Source organism: Candidozyma pseudohaemuli, assembly GCF_003013735.1.
Source record: "Candidozyma pseudohaemuli strain B12108 chromosome Unknown scaffold00022, whole genome shotgun sequence".
NCBI lineage: Eukaryota > Fungi > Ascomycota > Pichiomycetes > Serinales > Metschnikowiaceae > Candidozyma > Candidozyma pseudohaemuli.
The window spans coordinates 57198-82348 of record NW_020194456.1 but is presented as its reverse complement, the minus strand read 5'-3'; the positions used below and the strand labels follow the sequence as shown (position 1 = coordinate 82348).

Sequence of the window (25151 nt, the reverse complement as noted above, 5' to 3'; positions counted from 1 at the left end):
CAAATCATGTTGTCCCGTGCTTCCCGTGCCTACAGCACTGCCCCTGTGAAATTGGTGTCCAGAGATGCCCCAGGTAACTTGACCACCTTGCTGGTGAAGGTCAACAATGCCGGTTCCAAAGCCGGCAAGATTGGTGTGGCCCACCTCTTGTCCAAGTACGCTTTCCTCAACAACGAGGTCAAGTCTGCCTTGCGTTTCACCAGAGAGTCCGAGCTCTTGGGTGGCTCTTTCTCCTCCTACGTCACCAGAGACGCCATTGTGTTGAAGACTCAGTTCTTGAAGCAGGACTTGCCTTACTATGTGGAGGCCTTGGCCAACACCTTGCACAAGCCTCTCTTCAGACCACACGAGCTTGTGGAGACTGTGGTGCCTGTGGCTGAGGCCGAGGCTGCTGCCGCCCATGCTTCTACCGAGTTTGTTGCTTTGGAGCACTTGCACGAGTTGACCTTCAGAAAGGGCTTGGGTAACCCCTTGTACTACGACTCTGCCTCCACCGTCACTTTGGACGACATTAAGAGCTTTGCTTCCGAGGCTTACGCTCAGGAGAACGTTTCCCTCTACGCCTCCGGCGCCAACCAGTCTGACTTGGCCAACTTTGTTGCCGAGTCTGCTTTCTCTGCCTTGCCATCTGGCTCTCTCAAGGCCCCAGCCGTCAAGACCCACACTGGTAAGGAGGCTCGTTTCAGAAAGGGTGGTGAGTCTACCGCCATCATTGGTGTCCCAGTTGCCACCAAGGACTACGCCAAGTACGAGGGTTTGTCTGCTGCTGTTGGTAACTCTGTCTTGAAGGGTGTTTCTTCTCCATTGGCCCAGATCCCAGGTGCCGACTCCAGATTGTACAAATACGAGGACGCTGGTTTGTTTGTCGTTTCCGTCACCGGCCAGGACGCCAACCTTGTGGCCCAGGGTATCAAGGCTGCCAAGAAGGCTGTCGAGGGCCTCACTGCTTCTTCCTTGTCGGACGCCATCAAGGCCGCCGAGGTGTCTGTTGCTTTGCAGGAGTCCTTCGAGTACCCACACGACATCAAGATCACCGCCGACAGCGCCAAGGGCGCCAAGTTGGGCGCTTTCAACTACGTTGCTGTCGGTAACACCGATGTGTTGCCATACGCCGATGAGTTGTAACTCTCCTAATCACGCATATTCCACGACATTTAGAAGCAGCCTCTGCATGGACTAAATATAGGTTCCGTCCGACCAAAGTGTAGCTTTTTGTATTGACCCATTCTGTGGATGTTCCTGCACACAACCACACCCAGAAGTGTTTTTCAAGATGAGAAGCTCAACTCTGAGAAACCAACCATGTCTGACGTTGAGGAACCCTACAACGAGGCGCCGGAAAACTTCGAGGACTTCGATGCCCCAGACCACTTTTCCGATGACGACTTTGCCGAGCCTGCAGGTGCTCAGGACGGCGAGGACGTGGGCATGAAGGCTGAGGATGGAAGAACCATCATCAACGGAGGTTTCAGCGAAGCTGATGCCCAGGTCAGAGTCAAGACTTCTCGTGAGCTTTCCATTCCTAAAGAGGACAGAACCACCACGCCATACATGACGAAGTACGAGAGAGCCAGAGTGTTGGGTACCAGAGCTTTGCAGATCTCTTTGAATGCTCCAGTGTTGGTGGACATTGAGGGTGAGACCGACCCTTTGCAGATTGCCATGAAGGAGTTGGCGCAGAGAAAGACGCCATTGGTTATTAGAAGATACTTGCCAGATGGCTCGTACGAGGACTGGGGATGTGATGAGTTGATCCTCGACCAGTAAGGGAAACGACCGGGCCTCAGGGCACCTTGCATATGTAATATAAAAATCAGCGGTGAGATTGTAGAGTTGCGGAGGAGGACGTATTGTTTGAATGGGGTGAGTGAGTTATGATGGGGGATGGTATAGGGTTTGAGTGAATGAGTTATGATGAGGGGTGGTATGGTATATTTGTGGAGGAGTCCTCTGAAGAGGATTTATATCCTTGAGGGCAAGAGATCTAGCCTCAACCTTGTTGTGTTTGTTTCGATGTGCATTGTTCTGTTGTGCTTTTGGTGTGTCGTTTGTGGTCGTAAGTCGTTAGTAGAGTGAAGTAAGCGGCCATGGTGTGGAGATGATTGAGCGAGACTTCAAATAAAGAAGAGACTTCAGATGAAGAAGAGACTTTCGATAGAATAGAGCCCCATTCGATAGTCGCAACGTATTGCTGAGAAGCATTGAACCCACGGCTCAGCAGAGAATACCAATATTCTATTCCCACAATCTCCCGCAGACCCCAGGCTCACTCAATGTAAGCGTCAAGCCACTTTTCGGCTAAAAACACCTTGGACCCGTCCATCTGTTCAGACACAAAGCCCTTGGTGAGCTTATCAAACGCAGACCTCGAAAGCCTGTGGTCGCCTGAACCGATTTCACCCAACTGCACCGAGCAACAGGCCTCTTTCAACTTATCGGCGTCTATCTGCACAGGCGTTTCCTTGCCCTTGGCGAAAACACGAATGGCATTGTGTATCGTTGTTCTGTCGTCGATTTTGGAAAACTCCTGCGCCATGATTTGGGAGAACTTGGTGAAATCGACCAGCTCCTCGCCCCCAAGCATTTCGTCAAACTGCTTATCGGACGGAACAGGCACGCCCAAGGTTTTGTGGACGTTGACCAAATCAGACTTGGTGATCTTGGAGTCCTTGGAGTCGCTGTCTATCAACATGAAGGCGTTCCTGATCTGGACCTTCTGTGCGTTGGAAAGTGTGCTCAAGTGCAGCATGGTACCTCTTCAATTTCCGTTTTTGTGTTTTGCTATTGCCGTTTCAGAGGAGTAGGTGGATCTGATCAGTGTTGATGTTTACGCACCGCGAATACTACTACCATGGAAGAGGAGACCCTCTATAACCAGCCAATTGTGCTAGACAATGGGTCTGGAAATATCAAGGCCGGGTTTGCCGGAGAGGAAAAACCAAAAGTGCATCAACCTTCCTTGGTCGGACGCCCAAAGTACCAGAAAATCATGGCAGTGGCCCTGGCAGACGAAAGCGTATCCAAATACAACAACATCGAGGCGTACGTGGGGAGCTCGGCACGGCAGAACCGCGGGCTTCTCCGGCTCAAGTACCCTATAGAACACGGCATTGTGAATGACTGGGAGGATATGGAGCGTTTGTGGCACTACACGTTCACCAAAGAGCTCAAAACAGCACCGGAGGAGCATCCGCTTTTGATCACAGAGGCACCGCTCAACCCTAGGGCAAACAGAGACCACATGTGCCAGATCATGTTTGAAACATTCAACATTCCCTGTGTGTACGTGTCTGTTCAGGCTGTGCTTTCCATATACGCTCTGGGTAGAACCACAGGAGTGGTGCTTGATTCGGGCGACGGCGTGAGCCACGTTGTGCCCGTGTACAATGGGTTTTCGTTGCCTACAGCGATTAAACGAATGGATATTGGAGGCAGGGACGTTACAGACCACCTCGCTTTCCAGATCAGACAGATGCTGGGCATCAACCTACAATCCAGCTCGGAACTAGACATTGCACGCCAGATCAAGGAAAAATGCTGCTACGTGTCCAAGGCGCCCCAGCGTGACGAAAAGCTCTATTCTGGCGTGGCCTACTCACACTTTATGGGCGGTCTGGCCGCTGCAGCGGCTTCAGGTGCTTCCACTCAAGACGGCATGGACCTCTTTTCCAGTTACAAGTTGCCCGACGGCCACACGCTCCAATTGGGGCTCGAGCAGTTCCGTGCTCCGGAAATTCTATTTAATCCACAGCTTATTGGCGACGAGCTGCCTGGCATCGATGAATTGTTGGCGGTTTCGATCGCCAAAACAGACCTAGACCTTCGTCCCACGCTATACCAAAACATCATTCTTTCCGGCGGCACCACGCTTCTACGCAACTTCGGTGACCGTCTTCTTCAAGAGCTCAAGGCCAGCCAGTCGAGCCAGAGCAACGCCAGCATATGGGCCAACAACAGAAATGTGGCCAAAGACACGAAAATGAAAATCAAGATCTACGCTCCACCAGAGCGCAAGTACACCACATGGATCGGAGGCTCCATCCTCGCCAGTCTATCTACGTTCCGCAAAATGTGGGTCACTCAAGAGGAGTACGCCGAGGACCCCGACTGCGTTCACAGAAAATGCATGTAATCAGATGCAATAGTACCTATCGCCAAAGTCGCCCAAGCCAGGCACTATGTACTTGTCGTCGTCCAACTTCTCGTCAATACCACCGGTGATGATTCTCACATCAGGGTACTTATCGTGGAAGGCCTTGATACCTTCTGGCGCAGCCAACAAGTTCAAAAAGAGGATGCGGTCCATCTTCACGCCTCTAGACAACAAAACCTCCACTGCCATCATGGCGCTGCCACCAGTGGCCAACATGGGGTCCAAGAGGAACACGTATCTCTCGCTGATATCCTCAGGAAGCTTTTCATAGAACAACTTGGGCAAGGCGGTCTCCTCGTCTCTCTGGATCAAGATCTTGCCGATTCTCACAGAACGACAACAGTCTCTCAAGCCCATCTCCATGGACTCACCAGCACGGACGATGGAAACACCACAAATCTTACCCAAAAACTTGGAACCATTGTATTTGTGGCCGCCGTGGCACTCAATGACGGCTTCTTCCACAGGCAACTGGTTGAGACCTTCCTCCACCAAGAGACGAATGATTCTGTCGGAATAGAACACGAAATCACCACGTTTGGTCAGCTGGTCTCTGATGATGGAGTACAAACCTCGAAGCTGGTTGGTTTGGGGCAAAAGAATGACGTTTTTGCTGACCTCGTTGGAAACAGACATGATGGTGGAGACTGCGATGAGTTGGGCGCGATGTCCTGAAGCCAAGCAAGATAAGGTGAGGTGATGGATTTAACCGACGGGTGGTACCATTGCACGGCTTCAAATTTGACAAAATGTTGGATTTGAGAATTGAAACCGGTTTGTGATGTTTTGGATTTTTGAACGCGTTCTTGTCGTTCCAATTTTTTGATCACGCCGTGGTGGTCCCGCGTCACTATCTAATGGTTGCAAATGAGGAGCGCAACAGCCCAGCCAAAGGCGATTGAGCCAGTCAATATTGTTATGATGGCAGATTTAGGGCTGAAGCAAAGCTCAATCGACGTCTAGCTGGAATGTACTTCCAAGTATGGCTTCCTCAATCGGATCAATGCCGGTACCTGCCGTGATCAATACCGTACCATTAACGCCTATGGAAAGTCAGACTCCTAGAATTAATTAAGAGGAGGTAAGCTATAAGCCTACCAGTCTATGCGCCCTTGCCACGCTCATGTCCATTGAATTCATCACCGCTTTATCATACCCACCACTCACTGATACGAGTGTTCTGATCAGAATTATGAACAGCATCATCAGCCAGGTACTCAAAAAAACCCCGATCCTGTTCCAATGTCCCCGACCTCCAAAGCTCTCTCCTGGCAAAATGCCCTCGCAACACCCTACCTGACATAGCATCAAAGTCATCAAATCATTCCACAACCACAATCTCCCAACCCTCATTCTACCTCCTCCCTACCCTCCGCTCTACATCACACCATCGCTATTTTTTGGTTATTTTTATACATCACGGCGGCGCCGCTCTAGCAACTACTGCTGGTCCACCACAAATGGGTTCTCGATGCTCTCCGTACCGTCCAACGGCGAAAGAGTCAACAACAGCGGACCTCTGACCACCACGACCTTGAAATCCCTCGTCTTCTCTGTCAAAACAGCATCGTCCTCAGGGTCTCTGAGCTGCTCAGTGACATCCTCCAACACCAAGTTCATCAACTGATCGAAACCCTTCAAAACTCCAACAACCTGTCTACCACCAATGAACTTGACCACCACCTTCTGGTCCTTGAACTTGTTCAAGTCGAGAATGGCCTCCTTCTTGGGTCTCTCCTGTCTGCTCATGTACGACTTGCTTCTGTCATTTCTGTCGTTTCTGTCCCTATCGCTTCTGTGCTCGTTTCTGTTGTCGTGCCTGTCTCTGTTGTTGTTTCTGTCGCCCCGATTGTCTCGGCGCTGCCTCTGGCTCATGTTGGGGAATAGAGGTGTTGATGCTGATAAAGTGTTGATGAAAATGTAGTTTTCGCACCACACACTCCACCTACCACTCAAGATGGACTTATTCGTGTACATCACGTCGGATCTCACGTCGTCCGAAAGAAGAATCTCGCCACAGTGGCTGGTGCAGTACTTATTGCAAAGATTGGAGCAAATTACCGGCGTGGAAACTGCCTTCCAGACTCTACACTACTATCCTGTCAAGACCTCCAGTGAGTACCAGGTTGTCCATAAAGCCGGAGAAAAGACCGACAAGAACGTGTCTGATTTGGGAGTTGCCGCTTACTCCAGAATACACGTGATTGATGAAAACCCAGACCTGACGCTAGCGGCGTTGGAGGAGAATTCAGAAGGATTCCAGCTTTCAGAGGAGGAGTACGCCAAACGCAACAACACGGTGCTTCTGTGGAAGAAACAGAATCAGCTCGGCCGTTTTGATCCCAAATTTGACGAACAGCAGAGATTGATCCAGGAGGAGAACGAGAGACTTGCAGAGGGGATCACTGTGGGAAGCAGGTGCCGTGTTATCAACATAGCCAGTGAGAGAAGGGGCGTTGTCAGGTACATTGGCAAGATTCAGGAGCTCGACGAAGGTGAAAGCTTTTGGGTGGGAATTGAGTTTGACGAGCCGGTGGGTAAAAATGACGGCCTGATTGGACTGCTTCGTGTATTTGAAGCAAAGCCAAACCATGGAAGTTTTGTGAGGCCCAAGCAGGTTGAGGTTGGCGACTTCCCTGAGCTTGATCCCTTTGCCAGCGATGAAGAGGAGATTTAGGCGAAAGGGCGATGTTGAAGTGGTAAGGGCCATTACGCCATGATGAATGGGCGGGGTTAGAGGTTCTAAAGCATCTACAGGGCTTACTCAGGCGCTCAAGAACGAAGGAGGATGCTCTAGCGAAGGAGGCTGCTCTAGGAGTGACCGACGAGCCTTGGTTTTGTTAAGGGGCGAAAGAGAATTACTTGATGTTGTCGAAGGTGAAGCCATCATAAAGTCTCAGACATGACAGATCCCGCCGATGGTTCGAGCCCGTTACAGCTCTTTTAGCTTAGAACAGCTGGAATGCCGATTTCCATGGGAATTGAGGACTTGCGTGTGAGGTAATTAATGGCTGCAAACTGAGGTCTTCTTGGGCACCATTCTCGTCATGCGCCATCCATCGAAGCCCAAACCACACAAACAATGTCTTGCTTGATAGCCAGCAAAAATAGCTCAATCTTCAATTATTGCAAGGAAATGCAACGGATCCGTGACTTCATCGATTGAAGCCCTATCGTTCCTCGCTGACCAGCCAAGGCCTATACCTTGAAGCAAAAGGAAATTTGCAATCCCAACAAATACCCCAGCATCCACCCTCTTAATATCTGCTCCAAAAAATTTTGGACCCTCTACGACAAAAATTACCCAGACCTCATCCCATATCCTAGATGGCAAGAGGTGGACGCAGCGGAGTGCGAACAAAACTACCGGCAACTTTTCCGACCGATTCTTCCACAGCATACTACACACCACCATGGACGAACCACAGCCCATTTTCAACTTCATCTACAAATACGTCGACGAGGAGCAATTCAAGAAGTACTTCCGTCTCATCATAATCGTCTGTGTGTACCTCTTCTTCAGAACATGGTACACGAACTGGGCCAAAACGAAGGAAATCGCCCGCCGTATCGAAGAGGACAACCGTTTGGCTGAGGCTCGTAAGGAAGAGAAGGAAAACGAGGCCACGGAAAAGTTTGAGCTGTTGGACAATGAGGCAGCCACCTTTGGTTGGGGAAAAGCCACCAGAAGAAACGTCAAGCGCCAGGAGCATGTGCTCAACGAGGCAGCCGAGCAGCTTCGGGCGGCCGAACAGTCCACGTACGACGCTGCCGAGGACCACGATATCGAGGATTTGTTGGAGGAGTAGAGGGACCGTACCGAGGAGGATCGAGGTCCTTCGCCATGGAACTGGATAGCATTTAGAGACAATAGTTAAGACGACTGCATTGTTGGTAGACGGGGTGGGCAAGGAGTAGAGGGGGATTGTAGAAGATTGGGTGGATGAGGTGGATGGAAGTAGAAGATGGCGATATCAACTCTGGATCGTGATGATGTGCTAGCTTCGAATCTGAATTGAGATGACGGGCTATAGAGAGTTTGATTGGGGTGAAGCGGTTCATCTTAATTAAGCCGAAGAAACAGAAGAATGGGTCCCTGTCTCGAGAGAAGGAAGTGGAGGTTTTTGCACCCAACTTCAGCTGTGACAGAGCCTAGAATCATGCAACCAATAAGCTTTAAGCTAATCCACATTGCCAATACAAAATTAAATAAAATGATTACCGCATTGAAATAACTACACTTTCTAAAAAACGCCTCTTTTACCTAAATTTCATTGTTGCACCTTCTGTCCTATATAGCCTGTCTCAGTGCTGCGATTCCATAGTATCAACATGTCGATGACCCACCACTCCACCAGCACATCCAACGCAACGACCTACTAAAAAAACCCCTCTATTTTCCTAAATCACCAAAAAATTCAAAAAATACAATGTGCTTTTCCCCCTTTGACGACCATCTTCGGGGAGTGCACGTGACCACCATCACTGCGATGAGATGCTTCACCAAAAAAACCACTCCTACTACACCATCATGGCCGGAGACCCCTTTCTATCAGATCCATCGAAAAAGAGAAAAAGGCAGGCGAAGCCGAGCTCCACGGTGAAAAAGCAGCGGCCCGCCGCCCGCAAGCCCGACCACGATCTGGAGATCTCAAGTGACTCCGATGTGGATCCAGCAGACATGTCCAGTGAAGAAGAAACAGCACCAGCCGAGGAACGTGAGCTCGATTCGGACGAGGAATTCGCCACGGAGACGGCAGCGGAAAAGAGAAGACGTTTGGCCAAACAGTACTTGGAAAACCTCAAAGAACAAGAGTTGGAAGGAGACGAATACGATGCCCAGGACTTGGACGATGATATCTTGGCCAGAAGGCTCCAGGAAGACGCTGCCGAGGGCAAAGGTCACGCGTTCAAGCACATTGCCGAAAAGATCGAAAAGCAGCTAACAGACGCTGCCAGAAGCACCGCCAGAGTGGGGTCCAAGAACCTCACGGCCGTGACTGTCAGACACCCTTTTGCATACACCGTCTCCAAGGACATGGAGCTCATCAAGTGGAACGTGGGCGGCAAGAAGCCGCAGAGAGTGAAGCACACCAAGGGAGGCTTGAAGTTCTCGTCGAAAAAGATCCACCACTGTGACCAGATCAACTGTGTTGCAGCCTCGCCAGACGGCAAGTACGTTGTCACCGGTGGCAGCGATGCTAGGCTTATAGTGTGGTCGCTGGAGAACCTCACGTGCTTGCGTGTCATTGATACCCGGGCGGCGGTGAATGCCATTACTTTCAGAAGAAATAGCGATCAGCTTTTCGCTGCTTGTGCTGATCTTCGAATCAGGACTTTTTCGATCGCCCAGCAGGCCCAGCTTGAGATCTTGTACGGTCACCAGGACAACATTACCGACATCAGCGCATTGGCTCGTGAAACATGTGTATCTGTTGGCTCCAGAGACAAAACAGCCATGTTCTGGAAGATCGCCGAGGAGCTGCGCTTGACCTTCCGTGGTGGTGACTCTTTGGACAAGAAGAGAAAGAAGGACGACGAGGGTTCCAACGAGCCATACCACATGGAAGGCTCCCTCGAAGTGTGTTCCATGGTGGACGAATCGCATTTCATCACCGGTGCCGATAACGGCAACATTGCTCTTTGGTCGCTTGGAAAGAAGAAAGCTTTATTCACACAGCGTCTTGGACACGGCCTTTTACCGCAATTCAAGCCCTCGCAGGCCAGTGCCGAGGCTGCTCAGGATGTAGCACAGCTTCAGGTGCCTGAAAGACAGCCATACTGGATTACAGCGATTCATTCCGTTCCATACAGTGACTTCTTTGTTACCGGTTCCTACGACGGCGAACTAAGGCTCTGGAGAATCGACAAGGAGAGGTTCAAGCGGTTCACACTCATGGGAGTGATTGGAAACGTGAAGGGAGTGGTTGTGGGCATTGACAGTGCCGAGCTTCAGCAGGACAAGTTGGTGACGTTGTACGTTGCCACCAGTAAAGAACACAAGTTCGGTCGTTGGTTGGGCAAGGTGGAAGGCGCCAGAAACAACTTGACGATGGTTACCTTTAATGTATAGCATAATCGCATGATGATAGATGAGCGCACGATTTAGTGAAACTTAATTGGACTGAGAGATTTTGATTAGAAAAGCCCTTCGACTATGTATTATGGACTTCACTGTTCATGATTTAACATATATCGATCCATGAACTTCCCCAGAACCTCCATGAACTTCCCCAAAACAACCGATAACAGAATTTAACCCTACATGATCCCTACAAAAGCCACTCCAGTAAATTTTTTCTATAATGCTAATGCTGTTAAAAGGCGGCCTCGTCGTCGCCATCATCCCCTAGATCATCGTCTCCACCGTCGAAGTACTTCTCGGCGTTGTAGTCGTCGTCATCATCCTCCTCGTACTCATCATCGTGATCTTCCTCTTCCACCTCATCCTGCTCGTTCTGTGGAGCCGGATCGGCATCTAGATCCTCAGCTAGACTCTTGAGTTTTTCAAGCATCGACTCTGCGGAGTCGTCCTTTTCAGAAACATTGATTTGCTTGAGCCCGCCATCCTTCTTGTACTTCGATAGAAGCAACTTCTTCTTCAGCTTGGAGATGCCCATCACCGAATAAAGCTCCTCAGGGAAAAACTCTAGTTGGTAGGGATACTCATCGATCGATCTGGAGACCTTCTTGCGTTTCTTGAAACGGTCCGAGTAGCGCTGTATGGGCTCCAGCTCTGTGCCTTTTTGCTCTGGAGCTCCAGTATAAAATGGCCCATCATACAAAAGACGGGCAAATGCTAAAGACTGTTTTGCAACGTCTTCTTCGTATTGGGACAAGGGGCCGTGCACAGGAAGCTCCAAGACGGGTTTTTCTGTAGTCTCGCCCTGGGACAAAATGTCCGAATAGTCAAGCCCAAAGGGCAAGAGCATCCTGCCTGAGGACTGCTTTCTGAAGGACATATGGGTTGACGATGGAGTAGGCCTTCGAATGTAGCAGTTTTTTGAGACCTGCGCGTGATCGCGCACGTGGGGCACGTGATGTAGCACGTGACTGACAGTATAAGCAGATTTCAATTCTAAGTCGGTTTCGCCTACGTTATTTCTGTCTATTGGGTCTTTGAGGATGCTAGAGACCATAAAATGGATACTTTTACGGGTTGGCCTCCCTCAGTGCTTAAAGTGTACAGCTAGTTGAGAGCATAATCGAACCTCTAGAGCCTTGGACCGTCAAGGGCGACTTATTTTCCCATTATACTCTTAATTCCCAATATACTAAGAAATCATACTAAGAAATAAGCTAATACGCCCTCCCTCTGATTATCAAAATCAAAAAAATAAGGAGCCTCCCTGCCCACTACACCCAGCTGGATCTCAGATGCAGCCCTTAAGCCATCAAGTAGCACGGCTAAAGACGTGCCTCGGGCTTTCCAAAACAAACACCTTTAAAAAACTTTCCAGCGTCACATGAGCAGATCAACCAGAGGCAAGTCTCACCTAAATCTTAAACCTTATTTCTGCTCCAGGCATCACTACCGAGTTGCTATGATAAGCAGCTTCGGAACGGCATTTTCGGATTCTTGGGGTGTTACACAAAACATAGAAAGCGGTGGCGCTGAGATCTAGCCCCGCCTTTCGGTTATGGGGTTAGGGGTTGGATTTCAGCAAAGCATGTTTGATAATCCGATTTCGCAAGAAGCTTCTATCGGACGTTTCGGAAGAAGCAAGCCCCGGCTTTTTAGTCTTTTAAGATCCTTGCGGTTTCCACGGCGAATGCACCTTGAAGATCTATCTATGAAGCATGAAAAGTTGAAAGCGCAATTTCGGAAACTCCCTCGAAGCATCCACACATGGAAGTGGCAGCATGGATCACGTTTGGGGAAGTGGTGCAAAATGTCTTTGTACGTGTTGAGCTCACCTTGTGGTCGTTTGCTGCAAGAGCTGTTATGTGGATTGGAAAAAAAAAAAAAAATGCAAATCTCGAATCTTGGCTCAACGGCACGGCTGTTGCAACGATAACGAACAAAAGCCGTTTTGGGGCTCAAATTCGTACAGGGAACTTCCCAGAAATTACCCGGTAATCCTTCTTCAAAAAATTTCTCCACCTGCTGAACAAATCACCGTAGCTCTTCGTGAGAACCTCGGAACGCTAAAAGTCCCGTTAATCTCTTAACCGCCGTGCGTCAATTTGGCCAAGCGAGTACACGATAGGAGAAGGTTTGTGCCAAGCTGTGGGCGTTTCGAGATGGTCTATGGTTTGCCGACGGCACCGGAGCAACCAAAAGTGGTCTCACGATTCTCAGAATCCACTATACGAAAGCTCAATTGCATGTTCCGACCTCCCCATGGACTGGCGGGAATGGGCGGATCTGCGGGTGGAATTACGAGTACAACATGCTAATATTCAATGGCAACCAAGGCACTTTCGGCAACCAAGGTAAACTTAGGGTCCAGCGTAACCGCATGTAGCAAAGCCGGAGATAATGGAAGCTGAGAACAGAACCGTGGATTCCGTGAAATGCACGTTACGCCGCCGTCGAAGCCAATGACGTCGAGATGACCCTGAAGTAGACGAAATATGTGGCTTGAAGCCCTGCGATGAGAATTTGCGTTCTGGGGTGAACAATGGCCAGCGCCGTAGCGGCAGGTTGTGAAGAGAAGGGAAGAAAAAATATGAAAATATGGGAAAACATGGACCACAGTGTTTTGGGTTTCGGGAAATTGTGGTTTTCCGTTCGATGGTTGCGATAGTCTAATGCAAAAGTGGATGCAACCCACGAGTTGCGGACTATTTTAAAAAACCCTTCCAAGTCATTCTCCACGATCAAACTACTGACCTTCTTCCCCTCAGTCACCGCTCAGGCTTTGAAGCTGGGGTACCTAGGCTTATGGAGGCATTGTGCTAAGCCGTACTCGGAGTAGCTCACTGCAAGTCTCGTAAATCACAAAACCCACCTTTCCACAACAGCTTATTGCCAAAGTCTCTTTTGCATCAAAAGCTCCCCTTTGCCACCTCTCCTTATCAAACCGCCTTATCCTGGAAAAAAGCGACCGTGAATATGCCAGCCAGTAACAGTCCTGTCAGCTGACGCAGGAGACCGCCGTGCATCACCCCAAGTCCCATTGAACGGGGTACGCTTTTTCCAAAAATACAAAAGAATTTCAATTTCTGAAAAATTCGGAAAAATCCGCCCCGCTCAACCCCTTCCGTTTCCACTACGCCCCCCAACGTCGGTTTCTTCACCTCGTTTTCCCGAGGCCGAGGTTGTCAAAAGAGCCCAGATGCATACAAACATCGTTCCGGCATTTCGCTGCAGGGTGCATTAGACCACGGCTTGACCGCTATATTAAGGCTCCGGCATCACACGAGTTGAGAAAAACAAGAACTTTTTTTCTTCCTTAGTATATGATTCCACAGCTAAGGCGTGTGCTGCTAGCTTTGCTAGCGCCCTTTGTGGTGGTGCTCCAGTTCCTCGTGCGTGTGTTCTGGCTGGGGCTTAACGAACGCTCCATCTTCACTTTACCGCTCAACTTCTTTGTTAATTTCAGCCCCGTATTCATCTGGCTCTTGATATTCAAGAACGCTGGCTTGATTCCCAAGGAGATTCGTCCTCCCATCCACGTCTCCTTGGCCCACCATGTGGAGATCGCCATGTTTGAAGTTTGGGACAAACCTGTGTCGTCTTTAGCGGCTTTGGTGGCTATTACAACGGGAGCGTGGCTTTTGTACACCAAGGTGTTCCAGGAGAAGACGGAGAAGATCGACGACTACTCCCTAGAGAGCCATTCGTCCGCCCTGCTGACGCTGTTCTCCGACGAGGACTTTGAGATGATTGACTACGAGTCCCCCAAAACGCCTGCGGCGTTTGTCCCTCCTGACTTCCAGGACCACAGCAGATTCGGCCCCTTTCCTTTCCTCCCTAGAATGACCCAGCAGGACGCCGTCAACAACGCCACCGCCATCAACAGACGCCTTGAGCGTCACGCTGATACCAACTACCGTCCTTACAACTGCTGGGTGGCCGCACCACCGGCGCTTTTGGGCGCCTCCTGGCTCCTCCTAAATTTAGACGCCTCCTTAGCGACCCCTATCACTGAGCCCAAGGACGTGTTGGCCTGGTTCAGCTACGTCATCGGCCACTTCTGTGTGCCGCTTTTCACCGCCATCTGGCTCTACGTGTTCCATGCCCCCGGCGCCCTCAAGTGCTTTGGCTTTGCCCTCGGTGCGCAAAATATCGCTGGTGTGCTCACACACCTCGTCTTTCCTAATGCTCCTCCTTGGTTCATTCACAAGTTTGGCGACGATGCCCCTGCTGACTACGACACCTTGGGCTACGCCGCAGGCTTGACCAGAGCCAAATTCTCCATTGGTACTCACCTCGTCAACGATGGTTTCCACAAGTCTCCTATTGTGTTTGGTGCTGTGCCTTCCTTGCACTCGGCTATGGCTGTCCTTTGCTTTTTCTTTGTCTGCTATTATTCCCGCTGGGTGTTCGCCAAGGTGCTTCTCCTCGCCTTTGTGTTCTGCCAATGGTGGGCCACCATCTACTTGGACCACCACTGGCGTATCGACCTTTTCTTGGGTCTCCTCTACGCCATTGCCTCCTACACAATCTTTTCCAAATCGTTGATGCCTCGCGTCGACAATGAATTTGCACAGGCCCGCCTACATTATGACTTCAACAAGGGCTCCACCATGGGCATGCGTGTTTTCCGTAACACAAAGATCCAGAACTTCTTTGACCCAATTGCATAGCATCGCTGGGTCTCCATCTGCATGACAATACACACATCTACGTCCCCACACGGCTGAAAGTTTATTGCTTCAAACTGGTTATGTAGCGCAGTAAACCACCTGCAACAGCCTCGCCGGTTTTCTTGAATACCCCATATTCTATCCGTTCTTTTAAAATACACTCAGCCGTACTCACCTTATTTGAAGTCCGTAGTGGCGTTTAAGCGACCCATTGTCTTGCACGGCTTGGCGCTCGTAGAAATATATCATTATTCCGATTGTCCTCGCTTGGAAAAACTCTGCATGGTGGAGTTGATGGCAGGAAAATTCTTGGATGATAAGATAAAACGGCATTGTCTGAAAAATACAGAGGAAGGCAATTGCCGCATTGGAGTGGTATGGTGGATTGGTGGCGGGTATTTCAGTGAGAGGCCAAAGGTCGGCACTTCTGAATATGGAGATTTAAATTGAATGCTCGTCACAGGTGATAGTCTGGCTTCGTTTTCAAAGATTTTAATATTAATCTTTCACTTCTGAGACTAATTGACGACTTTTGTAGTTCATCAAGTTTCTAACTCCATTTTCCGTTTTCATCCCGTTCCTATAGGAGAAGCGGCTATATGGTGTCTTTTTGACGAAATAACTAGCTGGATTGAGAGTCCTCTAAATAGCCAAGACCACTCTGCTGCGGGCTTTGACGCCAAATAACAATGAACGCTTGTGAGATTTATTTGAAATCACTCGTTAAATAAATGAAATGGAGTGCTTTCCTGAAGTTGATTATCAAAGTCTCAGCTACTAACTCCTAAAAGTATGATGCCAGCCAGAGCTCTTGATATGACGTCAAGTGATACAGGTCATCGGTCAAATTCCATCCAATAGCACTCCATGTTGCTCTGCTCTTGGTGATATCTCTGATGGCGGTATAGAAGCACTACATTGGGTGAATCTACGGCTGTCAATTTCTGAATTTGTTCTTGGAACAGAACATGGCTTTTTTACTGGTTCCCCTGAAAAAGCCTTGATTTGACAAGCAGGAGGCCGCCTCAGATTTAAAGTTTGGTGTATTGTTCCATCAACGGCAGATAAGCCTCGGAAAGAACAGATATACGGATACACCCATGGACACAATTTTTCAGACATAGGCAAAAATGGAACGAATTGACAGGACTTGTTTTCGATTCTTCCCTTCATTTTCTATTTTTACCAATCCCTTAGCTTTCCGTTTAAGCCTGGTAGGTATAGGTGCCCATGACCCTACACAATCTAACCTATCAAAAGCGGCGCCGACACAGGTTTGATTCGAACCATTCCCAAATCCTATTACAAATAAGTCGCTTCCATCTACATTGGATGCTTTAGTTGATACGTTTCTACTGATCTTGTGAACATACCCTACGAACCTCCTATGGTTCTTCAACCACACCTATTATCAACCCAAACCAACGCTCATCGAGCTTTAATTGTATCAGAACACTCACCTCACCATAACTGCAATTGTCAACCACCCCCACCAATGACACCAAAATCCCCCACGTCAACTGTGGCCCCTTTTAATTGACATTTCTGTCAAGTCATAACCGCTGCAGCCAAAACCACCGGAATTAACAATAAAAGCTCCTTGGCCTTACTGCTTTGAGCACATTGAAAACCAACTTGTGGTTATGAGCGGCCTCAGGCCATTGGTGCATTCTACAAGCTGGTTCCGGGCATCGCATGTCCAACCATGATAAATTCGACGAGAGTCCGTCTACAATTTTTTTTTTTCCAATATTAACGAATAGTTTAAGAATGGCGTCAATGAATATCTTGAACCGTCCAACCAGTATCCGTGAATCTATAAGGCTTTCTGACGGAGCATACTACGTTCCCTGTGGTAAAGGACAGGTTGTGGTGCAAACCCTGAGCTGGGAAAATGTTGTTGAAAACGCTTTCTACTGTGGAATGAACGAGGGAGCCGCTATTGCTAATGACGGATCGTCCGTGAAGTTCAACCCTGCCTTGGTCTATGTGACTTTGCTTTTGATGTGTTCGCTTATCGTGCTCTAGGAGTCTGAAAATGAATGTCTCAGTGCCTCTTAAGAAACAATTTCTTCAATTATAGAAATGAATGTCTCCTACATTGGGTTGTAAATTAGTGTTAGACAACTCTCTAATGCTATTCTCTAATGCTGGAGTCAATGACTCCATTGCTCTTCCTCGGCTACTGTCTCCGATAAGCTCTTCCCCTCGAGGACCCTGTCCAAGCCTCATATGTAAAGAAGATCATGTAGCTGCAAAATTAGGCTCCCTGATGTGTATTGTGTATTCAGGGCATCTTGGCAGATAAGCCTCATATGTCTACTTTGCAGCCTGCTGCAACAAAGAAAGCTTAATTTCACGACTGTTGTGACGTGTAAAGCCGTTTTTGAAGAGGCTGTGTTGGAGAAGATTTGGTGTTGTTTTGGGGGAAATCCCGTCAATGCATTGCACCTTCTCGGAGCCTATTTCCCGAGATGGAAGTTCCGCCGTGATTAAGCTTTGGCGTTGATTTTCCACTTTTACGTATAACGAGTTGCGTCATGGGCCTCGCAGAGATGTGAAAGTCAAGAAAGCACAATCTGACGATCATTTGTGATTTTCAAGGGTGTTGCATCAGGGGAGCAATATCAGCAGGCCAAGACATTTGGAAGCAGCGGATGTACACTCCGTTTTAATTGAATTGCTGACAGGTCAGAATGCTATTTATGGAGAAAGATCTAGATTGTTCGAAAATAGCGGTTTGTTGTGGCACGGTTGAGCATGCTTATAATGGGAGAATACGGTATTGTGGGATCTGCCCATTGAAAGTTTCAATGTCGCTGTTCCATGCATGGAAGTCGTGAAAGGCCAATGAGAATGGTATTGTATTGTCATGTCGATTGTACCATTCAACCGTTGTACTATAGATTTAGAGCATTGTAGTCACTGTTGGTGGACTTTGAATGTGCTTTCTGTTTTTGAACTTAATAGTAGCAGACGAAGAATACTCAAATTGTGAAAAACAAAGAAAATGCCTAGATCCGGCTCCTGCAAGCTCCGACCATGTATTCCAACTTTAGCAGCCTACACAGCCATGTTAAGCGGTGCCTTAGACTACCAACATTCACTCACTTCCCTTAGTTTAAATTTTCAACTTTTTTGAAGTTTTTCAACTTATGAACAAATTTACCATCAAAGTCTTCTAAAAATACCAAAACCACAGCTCTCCACTGGTCATCGGGTGCACCCTGGAATCATACCAGATTTAGCCGCACCGCCTAGGACGCTTGACCTGCTCAGCCATAATAGCCCAAAGTCATCCAAATCTCACAACAACACCCACGGAATATTCAGATCTCTCAATTTTCCTAATTCTACTCCATTTGCAAAATCTGCTTAAATTCCAAAACCCCAAACCCACTAAACCCACCACCCTCGCTGCATCGCTTACTTCTCCGGATCTGATCGCGAAGTAAACAAAGAATATCAACACCAACTACTCACCATGAACGGGCCCGAAACCGCCGACGGGACATTGATCATCATAGTATGCCGGGCAAAACACCTTCCGAACCGCCGGAAACTCGACAAACAGAGCCCTTATGTTTTAATGAGAATAGGCACTGAAGCAAAGAAAACAACCGCAGCGTTCAGAGCAGGCCAGACTCCAGAATGGACCCAGGAGATCCGGTTCCAGTTGACCAGGGACAGAAGACCGCTTTTGAAGTTGGATGTTCTTGACGAAACGAAAAACGACCCCACGCCAATTGGCGATACAGAGATCGACTGTGCTGCTGTATTCCAGGACCAGGCTCACTTCAACGATGGAAAGTACATCTTGGACGGCTGGTACGACCTCAAATCGAGCGGCAGAGACGCGGGCAAGATCTACTTGGAAATCACGTTTTACCCTAGCGCTCCGTTGCTTCCTCCCAAGGTTCCATCGCCTACTTTGGACAAGGAACTACCGGCAATGCCAGACGAGTTCACCCGCCTGGACCCCGTGCAGCGGAGGACCGTGGGCGAGGTTTTCGAGCAAAAAGCCGCCGATTTCGGGGGCTCCAGAGCGTCCGATCCGGGCGAAGAGGTGTTTGTCAATGGCAGTCCCAAGAAAGAGGGCCGCTTCAAGAAGCTCCGGGAACGCTTCCAGTCGAAGGAGCCTCTCCGCAACCTCTTTACCCACGAGAAACAGAAACTGCCAGTTCTCGACGAGCCCTCGACCGTGCCGCCGCTTCAAAGCTACGAGCAGCTTGACAGGGTGGTTTCCAGCGACGACGAGATCGATCGGACCTACGACTCTCCGCCACCTCCACCTCCACCACATTCTGCCAAAACAAGCCCAAAGAGGGCTGGCCGCAAACCACCGCCAGGTCTGGCCTCGGCGGTGCCGGAGTTCGACAAACTCAACCTCAGCAACACCCTGGTTCCGTTTTCTGCCGAAACCATGGGACTTGATGACGACGAGATGCCCACACAGGTGTACCAGATGGGCCTGCCCGTGCGCCCGCTTACCCACAAGCAGCCTCGTGAAACCAAGGAGCACCGCATGAACCCTAATGAGATCGACCCCAAGTTCTATGCGCCTACGCCGTCGGAGCATTTGGCCAAAAGCTTCCGGTTGCAAAACGGCAACGTGACCAGCAAGGACGTAAATACCGAGTACAATACCGAGCATAGTGGGTACTTGGGTGCTGGCCAGTGGCTGTCGGATAAGCGGTTTCTGCCTTCTGTGTTCCAGCGGGTGAACGATGAAAACGAGGGTGAAATGAACAAGCCGCCTGTGCCGCCCAAGGTGCCGCAGGGACTCACCAACATGGAGTACTACGTTCTAGAAAAGGACAGTTACTTGAAGGATATCAACGGGCGGAGGCTCTGATGGCCCTATGGGAAGCGTAGTCCATAGGAGGGAATTTGCGATGGGCAACAACGGCCCCAATAGAAAGTACATAAACATTCACGATAATTGACGATTTCAGAGATGACGTGTAGACCCCGGGTTCCTGCAAGTGTGAGACTAGATAAAGTATAAGGTTTGATAAGCTATACGAGAAGCTCTTTTAGGCCACCTTTACGAAAAGTTTAAAGCTTCTATCTCTTCTCCACAGACTGAATACAAGGCTCTGTACATGAGAGAATGGTTAAGTATAAGCTTCGAGGCATTCAAGGTGATGTCATAAAAGATCGATACGAGTTGTGGTATTAGGTTTGGGTTGGGTTGGCTTTTATCCGGGAAGCTTCTATAAAAGGGCCTGGTTTGGTGGCTTTTGGTGAAAAGAGTCAGATTGTGGTTTTTTCCGTGGATAATGTGTTGGCAAGTTCGGATTTAGGGTGGTGTAGGATTTTCAAGTACCCTAGGATATCCAAGTACCCTAGGTTTCCCAAGTTCATGAGTAGTAGAAGTGAGTTTATGGCAAGGTCTACAAAGAGAGGTGAGGTCTTCGGAAAGGATATCGAGGTGGTTTCTTGGAGAAGTCGATAATCCCAGCGTCCGTCATGGGTTCCTTTTCAACTGACACTCAACTGTATAAGTGCTTTGGGTCCATTGAAAGATTTCAATCTTGTGAGGTGAGTCCAGTAGTGAAGTGGATCATACTTTTGAGCGTTCCTCTAGCTTCTCTAGATTTCGATCGAAGAAGCCTTTTGGATTAGAAAAGGCCATCAAAGTGTAATTCTTCCATTACTTATTAAACTCATCTCCAGTGAGCATAATTATTAGGATTCCATCTTGTGGGTTGTCTCGGATTAAAGAGATAGATGATGCTTCGGGCGTTCTTGAGCATCTTTGAAAATTGAATTTAGGAGGTTTTTATGTGTAATTTCTCCACTACCTATTGAAATAACCGCCAGTGCACATACTTATTAGGATTCCTTCTTGTGGGTTGTCTCGGGTCAGAGAAATACATAATACTTGTGGGCCTTCTTCGAGCAAATCTAGCATTTGGACGTAGGAGAGCATGAAAGTGTATTTCTCCATTACTTCTTGAAATTAAAGCCAGTAAACATACTCAATAGGATGTCTTGGGTATCAGCAACACTCATGGTGCTACCACCAACTCCATAAAAACCATCCCACTCAGTGAAAAACTGAAAATCTCCATTTAGCATATAAAAATCTCCATTAGCATATAAAAGTTGCCCTAAACTTGCCTTAAAACTTTTCCTAATCTCGCCTAGAGCCAGGCCCTGGCCTACATCACAGCTACATCTCTAACATAGTATTTAACAACATTAATGACGGCCGAGGCCGGGTATAAGAAGCGACGCTGATGCGCCCTAAGCAGCGAACAAGAAAGTCAAAAATCACCCACTTACAACAAGTGCACGGCAACAGCACCAAGCATACCGAGACCAACTCCCAAAGCAGCAGCCTGGCCGTTGCTTGTAGAAGAAGCACCGGTGGAAGTAGCAGAACCCGAAGTGGCAGAACCAGAAGAACCAGAACCAGTACCACTGGAGCTTCCGCTGGTCTTGGACGACGTCTTGTGCACGCTGGAGGTGGAGTTGGTGGTGTTGGAGTACAAAGGAGTGGTTGTGTTGGCGTAAGGAGCGGAGGTGGCGGCAGCTGGAGCGGAGGTGGTGTTGGAGACGTTGGAGGAAGCCACAGCAACCACACCTTGGTAAGCAGTCAAGGCAGCGGCTTTGGAAGCAGAAGCCTCAGAGGCAGCAGAAGCAGCCGACTCGACAGAAGCCACAGAGGCCACGGAAGCCTCAGAAACAGCAGCAGCCTTGGAAGCAACAGAAGCTTCAGAAGCAACCGAGGCCTCAGAAGCAGCGGAAGCTTCAGAAGCAGCAGAAGCCTTGGAAGCCTTGGAGGCCTCAGAAGCCTCAGAAGCCTCGGAAGATACAGAGAGCTCCAGGGCGACAGAGGCCTCGGAGGCGACGGAGGCCTTGGAGGCGGAAATGAGCGAGGAGGATTCCCAGGGGTCCAAGACGGTGGTGGTGATGGTGATGGTGGAGGTGGAAATGGTTGGACCTGCTGCAGCAGCAGAGGCGGCGATGGCCAAAAGAACGACTGGGTTAAAAGCGACCATTGGGTAAAGAGTGACTAGGGTTAGGATGAGGAAGAAGGAGGATTAAAAAAAAAAAGTTCTACATGAAACGGTGGTGGAGCATTGGCGATGCACATCACAGGATTGAGATTGTTTTCCGGCTTGAGAGACTTTTTGAGAGACTCTAGCGGTGCGAAAATTTCTTGCATGCAGCGTGGTGCCATGCGGCGGGCTACCTGATTTGGCAGGAGGGCGATGGAAAAGGTATGCGGCCTACCCCAAATGGGGTGGCTTTCGCGGACCATTTCGCAGCACAATGGGTGGTGGACTGCACACAGCATGCGCCTCGACGCTCGCCGACGCGGCGTTGCCGTACAACCGCCGCGCCCTCTCTCTTTTCTATGCCACTACAACCCATCGTCTTCCTGCAGCCTCCAAGTCTAGACCAGATTGGTAACCCTGGCCGCTTAAATGGTGCTTTTCTATAGGGTGCTTTTCTGTCGAGCGGCACCGCCGCACGTGATAGTCCACCATGCACGGTTCTCGTATGTGACTGCGATCATTTGCAGCCACCGTTAACGAGAAAAGCCCACCCACTAAAAAACGAGAGAAGTCGATTCTACTTTTCTGATGATTAATCCATCACTTCGTCTTCTTCTTCTTCTTCTATATAGTGCAGTCTGACAGGGCCAGGGGCCACTTGTCCCACCCGTGTATGTTTACGCATCCCCATTTGGGAATTTGTCAACACCACTGGCCGTGACCTGGAGAGTTGCATGTAAATGGCTTACTGATTTTGAGACAACGCAATGTCTTCAAAAGGGGAAGGTTTTGGCATCCGCAGCGAAATTCTTGCTTCTTCTTGCTTGTTCATGCTTGTTGACGGCAAATCCACCGGTGGCAGAATGTGGAAAGCTGGAGGTGTGGAATTCCGCAACCGCAGCTTAAATTTTTTCTTGAAGTCAGAATGTAGGCTTGCGGCGGTCACTGTGGTCGTGTTTTCAAGGCTTTGGCCAAAGTCACGCTGGGCTTGGAAGCAGAGCCTGTCATTCGAGCTCGTGACGAGAAACCCTGCTATTGTGTTTAGCTACCGAGCCAAGATGAGGTTAAATCCGGTGAGAGCATAGGAGCGACAGGAATAATGTAGACGCACGGCTCAATGGGACCGTGGGTAGGTTTTTCGGATTTGTCAGGTTGAATTTGGGGTGGCAGGTGATGAGCTGGGTGTAGTTGGGTGGTGGATGGTAGTCTGGTGACATGGTTGTCTGGTGATGTCTGGTGAAGCCTCACGGTTTGTGCTTTTTGGTGATTTTTGAGCTGACTGGTTTTGGCTGGGTTTTGCTGAATTTTGGCTGGGTTTTGGCTGGCTGATTTTTGTTATTTTTGTGGAAAAGGCAATGCAGCTATGGAGGCAGTTGTGGATTCAGTGGGGTGGATCTCAACCGGTTGCCTGATCCAGTTGACGGATCTCTAGGACTTCCAATAAGGTCATACCATAAATGGATGTTGGAATTCCAGGATCGTGCCGTTTAAGTGCATCGTTTAATGGGCACTCTTGTGTCTGTCGAGTCAGACGTTTAGTGTCTCGATGGTGCCAAACAGAGGGTATCAAGATTGGTGTATCCAGCTTTTGGGCTCAACGCTTGCTGTTTTGTTGTTTACCCTGGTCCATGCGGCGTTTTGATCTGACGCTTTTGTGGACCTTTTAGACTTTGTGTGTTGGGTTTTGTGTCTTCCTCTGTGTTGTGGTGCACCGTACACTGTCTTCTGTTCTGTAACACCGTGCAATGTCTTCTGTTCTGTAACACCGTGCAATGTCTTCTGTTGCACTCTTTGTGGTTTCAGTCCGCCCTGGGTGTTGTTGAATTTTTTGGAGAGAAGCAAGGGCGAGCTTATGTAGAGGGTTCTTTGTGACTATCATTGAGTCTGTCTGTATGATGCCCACTGTGTGGTGTAAACCGATGTAGTTTTCTGGTAATGTCTATATTTTGATTTCTAATTGCTGATTCTTAACAGCTGAGAAACACTGGAGAGAAAAAGATCGCTTTTTAGCTGTTCCGGATGTTTTAAACTGACCATCATCACTGTCTTTATAGTAGTAATGGCTGCGAAAAGGCCGTGCTAGGATGATTGTTTCACGACAGAGCTGGAAATTAAAGAGCAGACTTATTTTCACCAACAAACGTCTCCTTATGCGTTCTGATGCTCTAGTTCCAGTCTAGGTTTCGGTAGCACAAGTGTAACTATATGACATATTTGTGGTTGACCAGTACGAATCATGAAGGTAATAGAGCACAAACTCAACTCTAAACCAAAAAGAAAAAAACTCTCCAAGCACACTGAACTGTATTCTTAATCACAGAATGTTGAGAAAATAGTCGTTTGCACCCCAAAAGTATCAAACCTCTGTGAACCTCTTGCACTCTGCTCATCCCGTACACAACAGTACCACTCAAAGTCACCTCCACCTCCAACTTCCGAAACCCAATCTACCATCTAAATCTCCCCAAACTGCCCAAAAACAAATTTTTCACCAACCCCCAAACCCCTCCCCTTTATATCCAAAACCCATCCCGATAGTACCTGGTCTTGATACTGTGCGCACACGACCCGGTGATTTTTTTTTTCACCACACAAACCTCCAGGCTCATCAAACCAACCCAAGATGCTCAGATCAGCAACACGCAGGTACTCGTTAAAGAGCCTCCCTTTCGAATCACAGCCCAGAAATAAGTTCAATGCGCAAAGATCAGCATTCAACTTGAAACCGGTCAAAAAAGACGGCCTCATATATAACCCTCCAGCATCTGCCCCATCATACAAAGAAACACCCCAGTTGTTTTTGCCCAAAAACGATCCACGTCTTAAGTACCTTGAGGGAAAATGGAAAGTCTACTCTGAGGAGGAGCTTGCGGATATGCCGCTCATATACGGTGTTCAGAAACTGAAGGACTACCTGTTGACCCCAGAAGTGGTCGGAGAAATACTCAAATTGAGACAGCAGGACGCCAACCAATGGACGATTTCCAAACTAGCACAGAAATTCAATCTCGACAAGACCAAGGTCAATGTGATCACCGGTATCAGCAAAGATAGACAGAAGAAGGTGCTTAGTGAGTTGGAATCCGTCAAGGAAGCCTGGTCCTCTAAAAGAAAGCTTGCTAGACAAGACAGAGAAAAGAGAGTCCAGCAGTGGTTGCGTGGCGAGTTCTGAGCTACGTATCGCCCTCTTGTATATATATCCGTTGCATTCCTGCTCTAAGAGCATCCCAATA

At 48.8% G+C, this 25151-nt stretch overlaps 14 protein-coding genes across 14 annotated transcripts; 9 read left to right on the top strand and 5 right to left on the bottom strand.

Moving 5' to 3' along the window:
- Positions 1 to 6: 6 nt before the first annotated feature.
- On the top strand, positions 7 to 1125 carry QCR2 (ubiquinol--cytochrome-c reductase subunit 2; the record flags this gene model as incomplete). Its single annotated transcript, XM_024860456.1, has 1 exon — positions 7 to 1125. The coding sequence occupies one exon, from the start codon at positions 7 to 9 to the stop codon at positions 1123 to 1125; it is 1119 nt and encodes a 372-aa protein (XP_024711377.1).
- Positions 1126 to 1302: 177 nt separating this feature from the next.
- RPO26 (DNA-directed RNA polymerase core subunit) lies at positions 1303 to 1767 on the top strand (the record flags this gene model as incomplete). Its single annotated transcript, XM_024860455.1, has 1 exon — positions 1303 to 1767. One exon carries the CDS (start codon positions 1303 to 1305, stop codon positions 1765 to 1767), a length of 465 nt encoding a protein of 154 aa, XP_024711376.1.
- Positions 1768 to 2266: 499 nt separating this feature from the next.
- C7M61_005143 (uncharacterized protein) lies at positions 2267 to 2749 on the bottom strand (the record flags this gene model as incomplete). Its single annotated transcript, XM_024860454.1, has 1 exon — positions 2267 to 2749. One exon carries the CDS (start codon positions 2747 to 2749, stop codon positions 2267 to 2269), a length of 483 nt encoding a protein of 160 aa, XP_024711375.1.
- Positions 2750 to 2851: 102 nt separating this feature from the next.
- Positions 2852 to 4132, top strand: ARP1 (actin-related protein 1; the record flags this gene model as incomplete). The annotated part of the gene is made up of 1 exon (XM_024860453.1): positions 2852 to 4132. One exon carries the CDS (start codon positions 2852 to 2854, stop codon positions 4130 to 4132), a length of 1281 nt encoding a protein of 426 aa, XP_024711374.1.
- Positions 4133 to 4176: 44 nt separating this feature from the next.
- FUR1 (uracil phosphoribosyltransferase) lies at positions 4177 to 4789 on the bottom strand (the record flags this gene model as incomplete). The annotated part of the gene is made up of 2 exons (XM_024860452.1): positions 4177 to 4183; positions 4242 to 4789. 2 exons carry the CDS (start codon positions 4787 to 4789, stop codon positions 4177 to 4179), a joined length of 555 nt encoding a protein of 184 aa, XP_024711373.1.
- Positions 4790 to 5593: 804 nt separating this feature from the next.
- On the bottom strand, positions 5594 to 6028 carry C7M61_005140 (Sm-like protein; the record flags this gene model as incomplete). The annotated part of the gene is made up of 1 exon (XM_024860451.1): positions 5594 to 6028. The coding sequence occupies one exon, from the start codon at positions 6026 to 6028 to the stop codon at positions 5594 to 5596; it is 435 nt and encodes a 144-aa protein (XP_024711372.1).
- Positions 6029 to 6110: 82 nt separating this feature from the next.
- Positions 6111 to 6830, top strand: C7M61_005139 (uncharacterized protein; the record flags this gene model as incomplete). The annotated part of the gene is made up of 1 exon (XM_024860450.1): positions 6111 to 6830. The coding sequence occupies one exon, from the start codon at positions 6111 to 6113 to the stop codon at positions 6828 to 6830; it is 720 nt and encodes a 239-aa protein (XP_024711371.1).
- Positions 6831 to 7566: 736 nt separating this feature from the next.
- Positions 7567 to 7962, top strand: C7M61_005138 (uncharacterized protein; the record flags this gene model as incomplete). Its single annotated transcript, XM_024860449.1, has 1 exon — positions 7567 to 7962. The coding sequence occupies one exon, from the start codon at positions 7567 to 7569 to the stop codon at positions 7960 to 7962; it is 396 nt and encodes a 131-aa protein (XP_024711370.1).
- Positions 7963 to 8684: 722 nt separating this feature from the next.
- RRP9 (Rrp9p) lies at positions 8685 to 10226 on the top strand (the record flags this gene model as incomplete). Its single annotated transcript, XM_024860448.1, has 1 exon — positions 8685 to 10226. One exon carries the CDS (start codon positions 8685 to 8687, stop codon positions 10224 to 10226), a length of 1542 nt encoding a protein of 513 aa, XP_024711369.1.
- A 244-nt stretch (positions 10227 to 10470) lies between these two features.
- RPC31 (DNA-directed RNA polymerase III subunit) lies at positions 10471 to 11115 on the bottom strand (the record flags this gene model as incomplete). Its single annotated transcript, XM_024860447.1, has 1 exon — positions 10471 to 11115. The coding sequence occupies one exon, from the start codon at positions 11113 to 11115 to the stop codon at positions 10471 to 10473; it is 645 nt and encodes a 214-aa protein (XP_024711368.1).
- Positions 11116 to 13558: 2443 nt separating this feature from the next.
- Positions 13559 to 14908, top strand: IPT1 (inositolphosphotransferase; the record flags this gene model as incomplete). Its single annotated transcript, XM_024860446.1, has 1 exon — positions 13559 to 14908. The coding sequence occupies one exon, from the start codon at positions 13559 to 13561 to the stop codon at positions 14906 to 14908; it is 1350 nt and encodes a 449-aa protein (XP_024711367.1).
- A 3484-nt stretch (positions 14909 to 18392) lies between these two features.
- On the top strand, positions 18393 to 19763 carry INN1 (Inn1p; the record flags this gene model as incomplete). The annotated part of the gene is made up of 1 exon (XM_024860445.1): positions 18393 to 19763. One exon carries the CDS (start codon positions 18393 to 18395, stop codon positions 19761 to 19763), a length of 1371 nt encoding a protein of 456 aa, XP_024711366.1.
- Positions 19764 to 21195: 1432 nt separating this feature from the next.
- PGA34 (Pga34p) lies at positions 21196 to 21918 on the bottom strand (the record flags this gene model as incomplete). Its single annotated transcript, XM_024860444.1, has 1 exon — positions 21196 to 21918. One exon carries the CDS (start codon positions 21916 to 21918, stop codon positions 21196 to 21198), a length of 723 nt encoding a protein of 240 aa, XP_024711365.1.
- A 2623-nt stretch (positions 21919 to 24541) lies between these two features.
- On the top strand, positions 24542 to 25090 carry C7M61_005132 (mitochondrial 54S ribosomal protein mL58; the record flags this gene model as incomplete). The annotated part of the gene is made up of 1 exon (XM_024860443.1): positions 24542 to 25090. The coding sequence occupies one exon, from the start codon at positions 24542 to 24544 to the stop codon at positions 25088 to 25090; it is 549 nt and encodes a 182-aa protein (XP_024711364.1).
- Between the last annotated feature and the right edge of the window lie 61 nt (positions 25091 to 25151).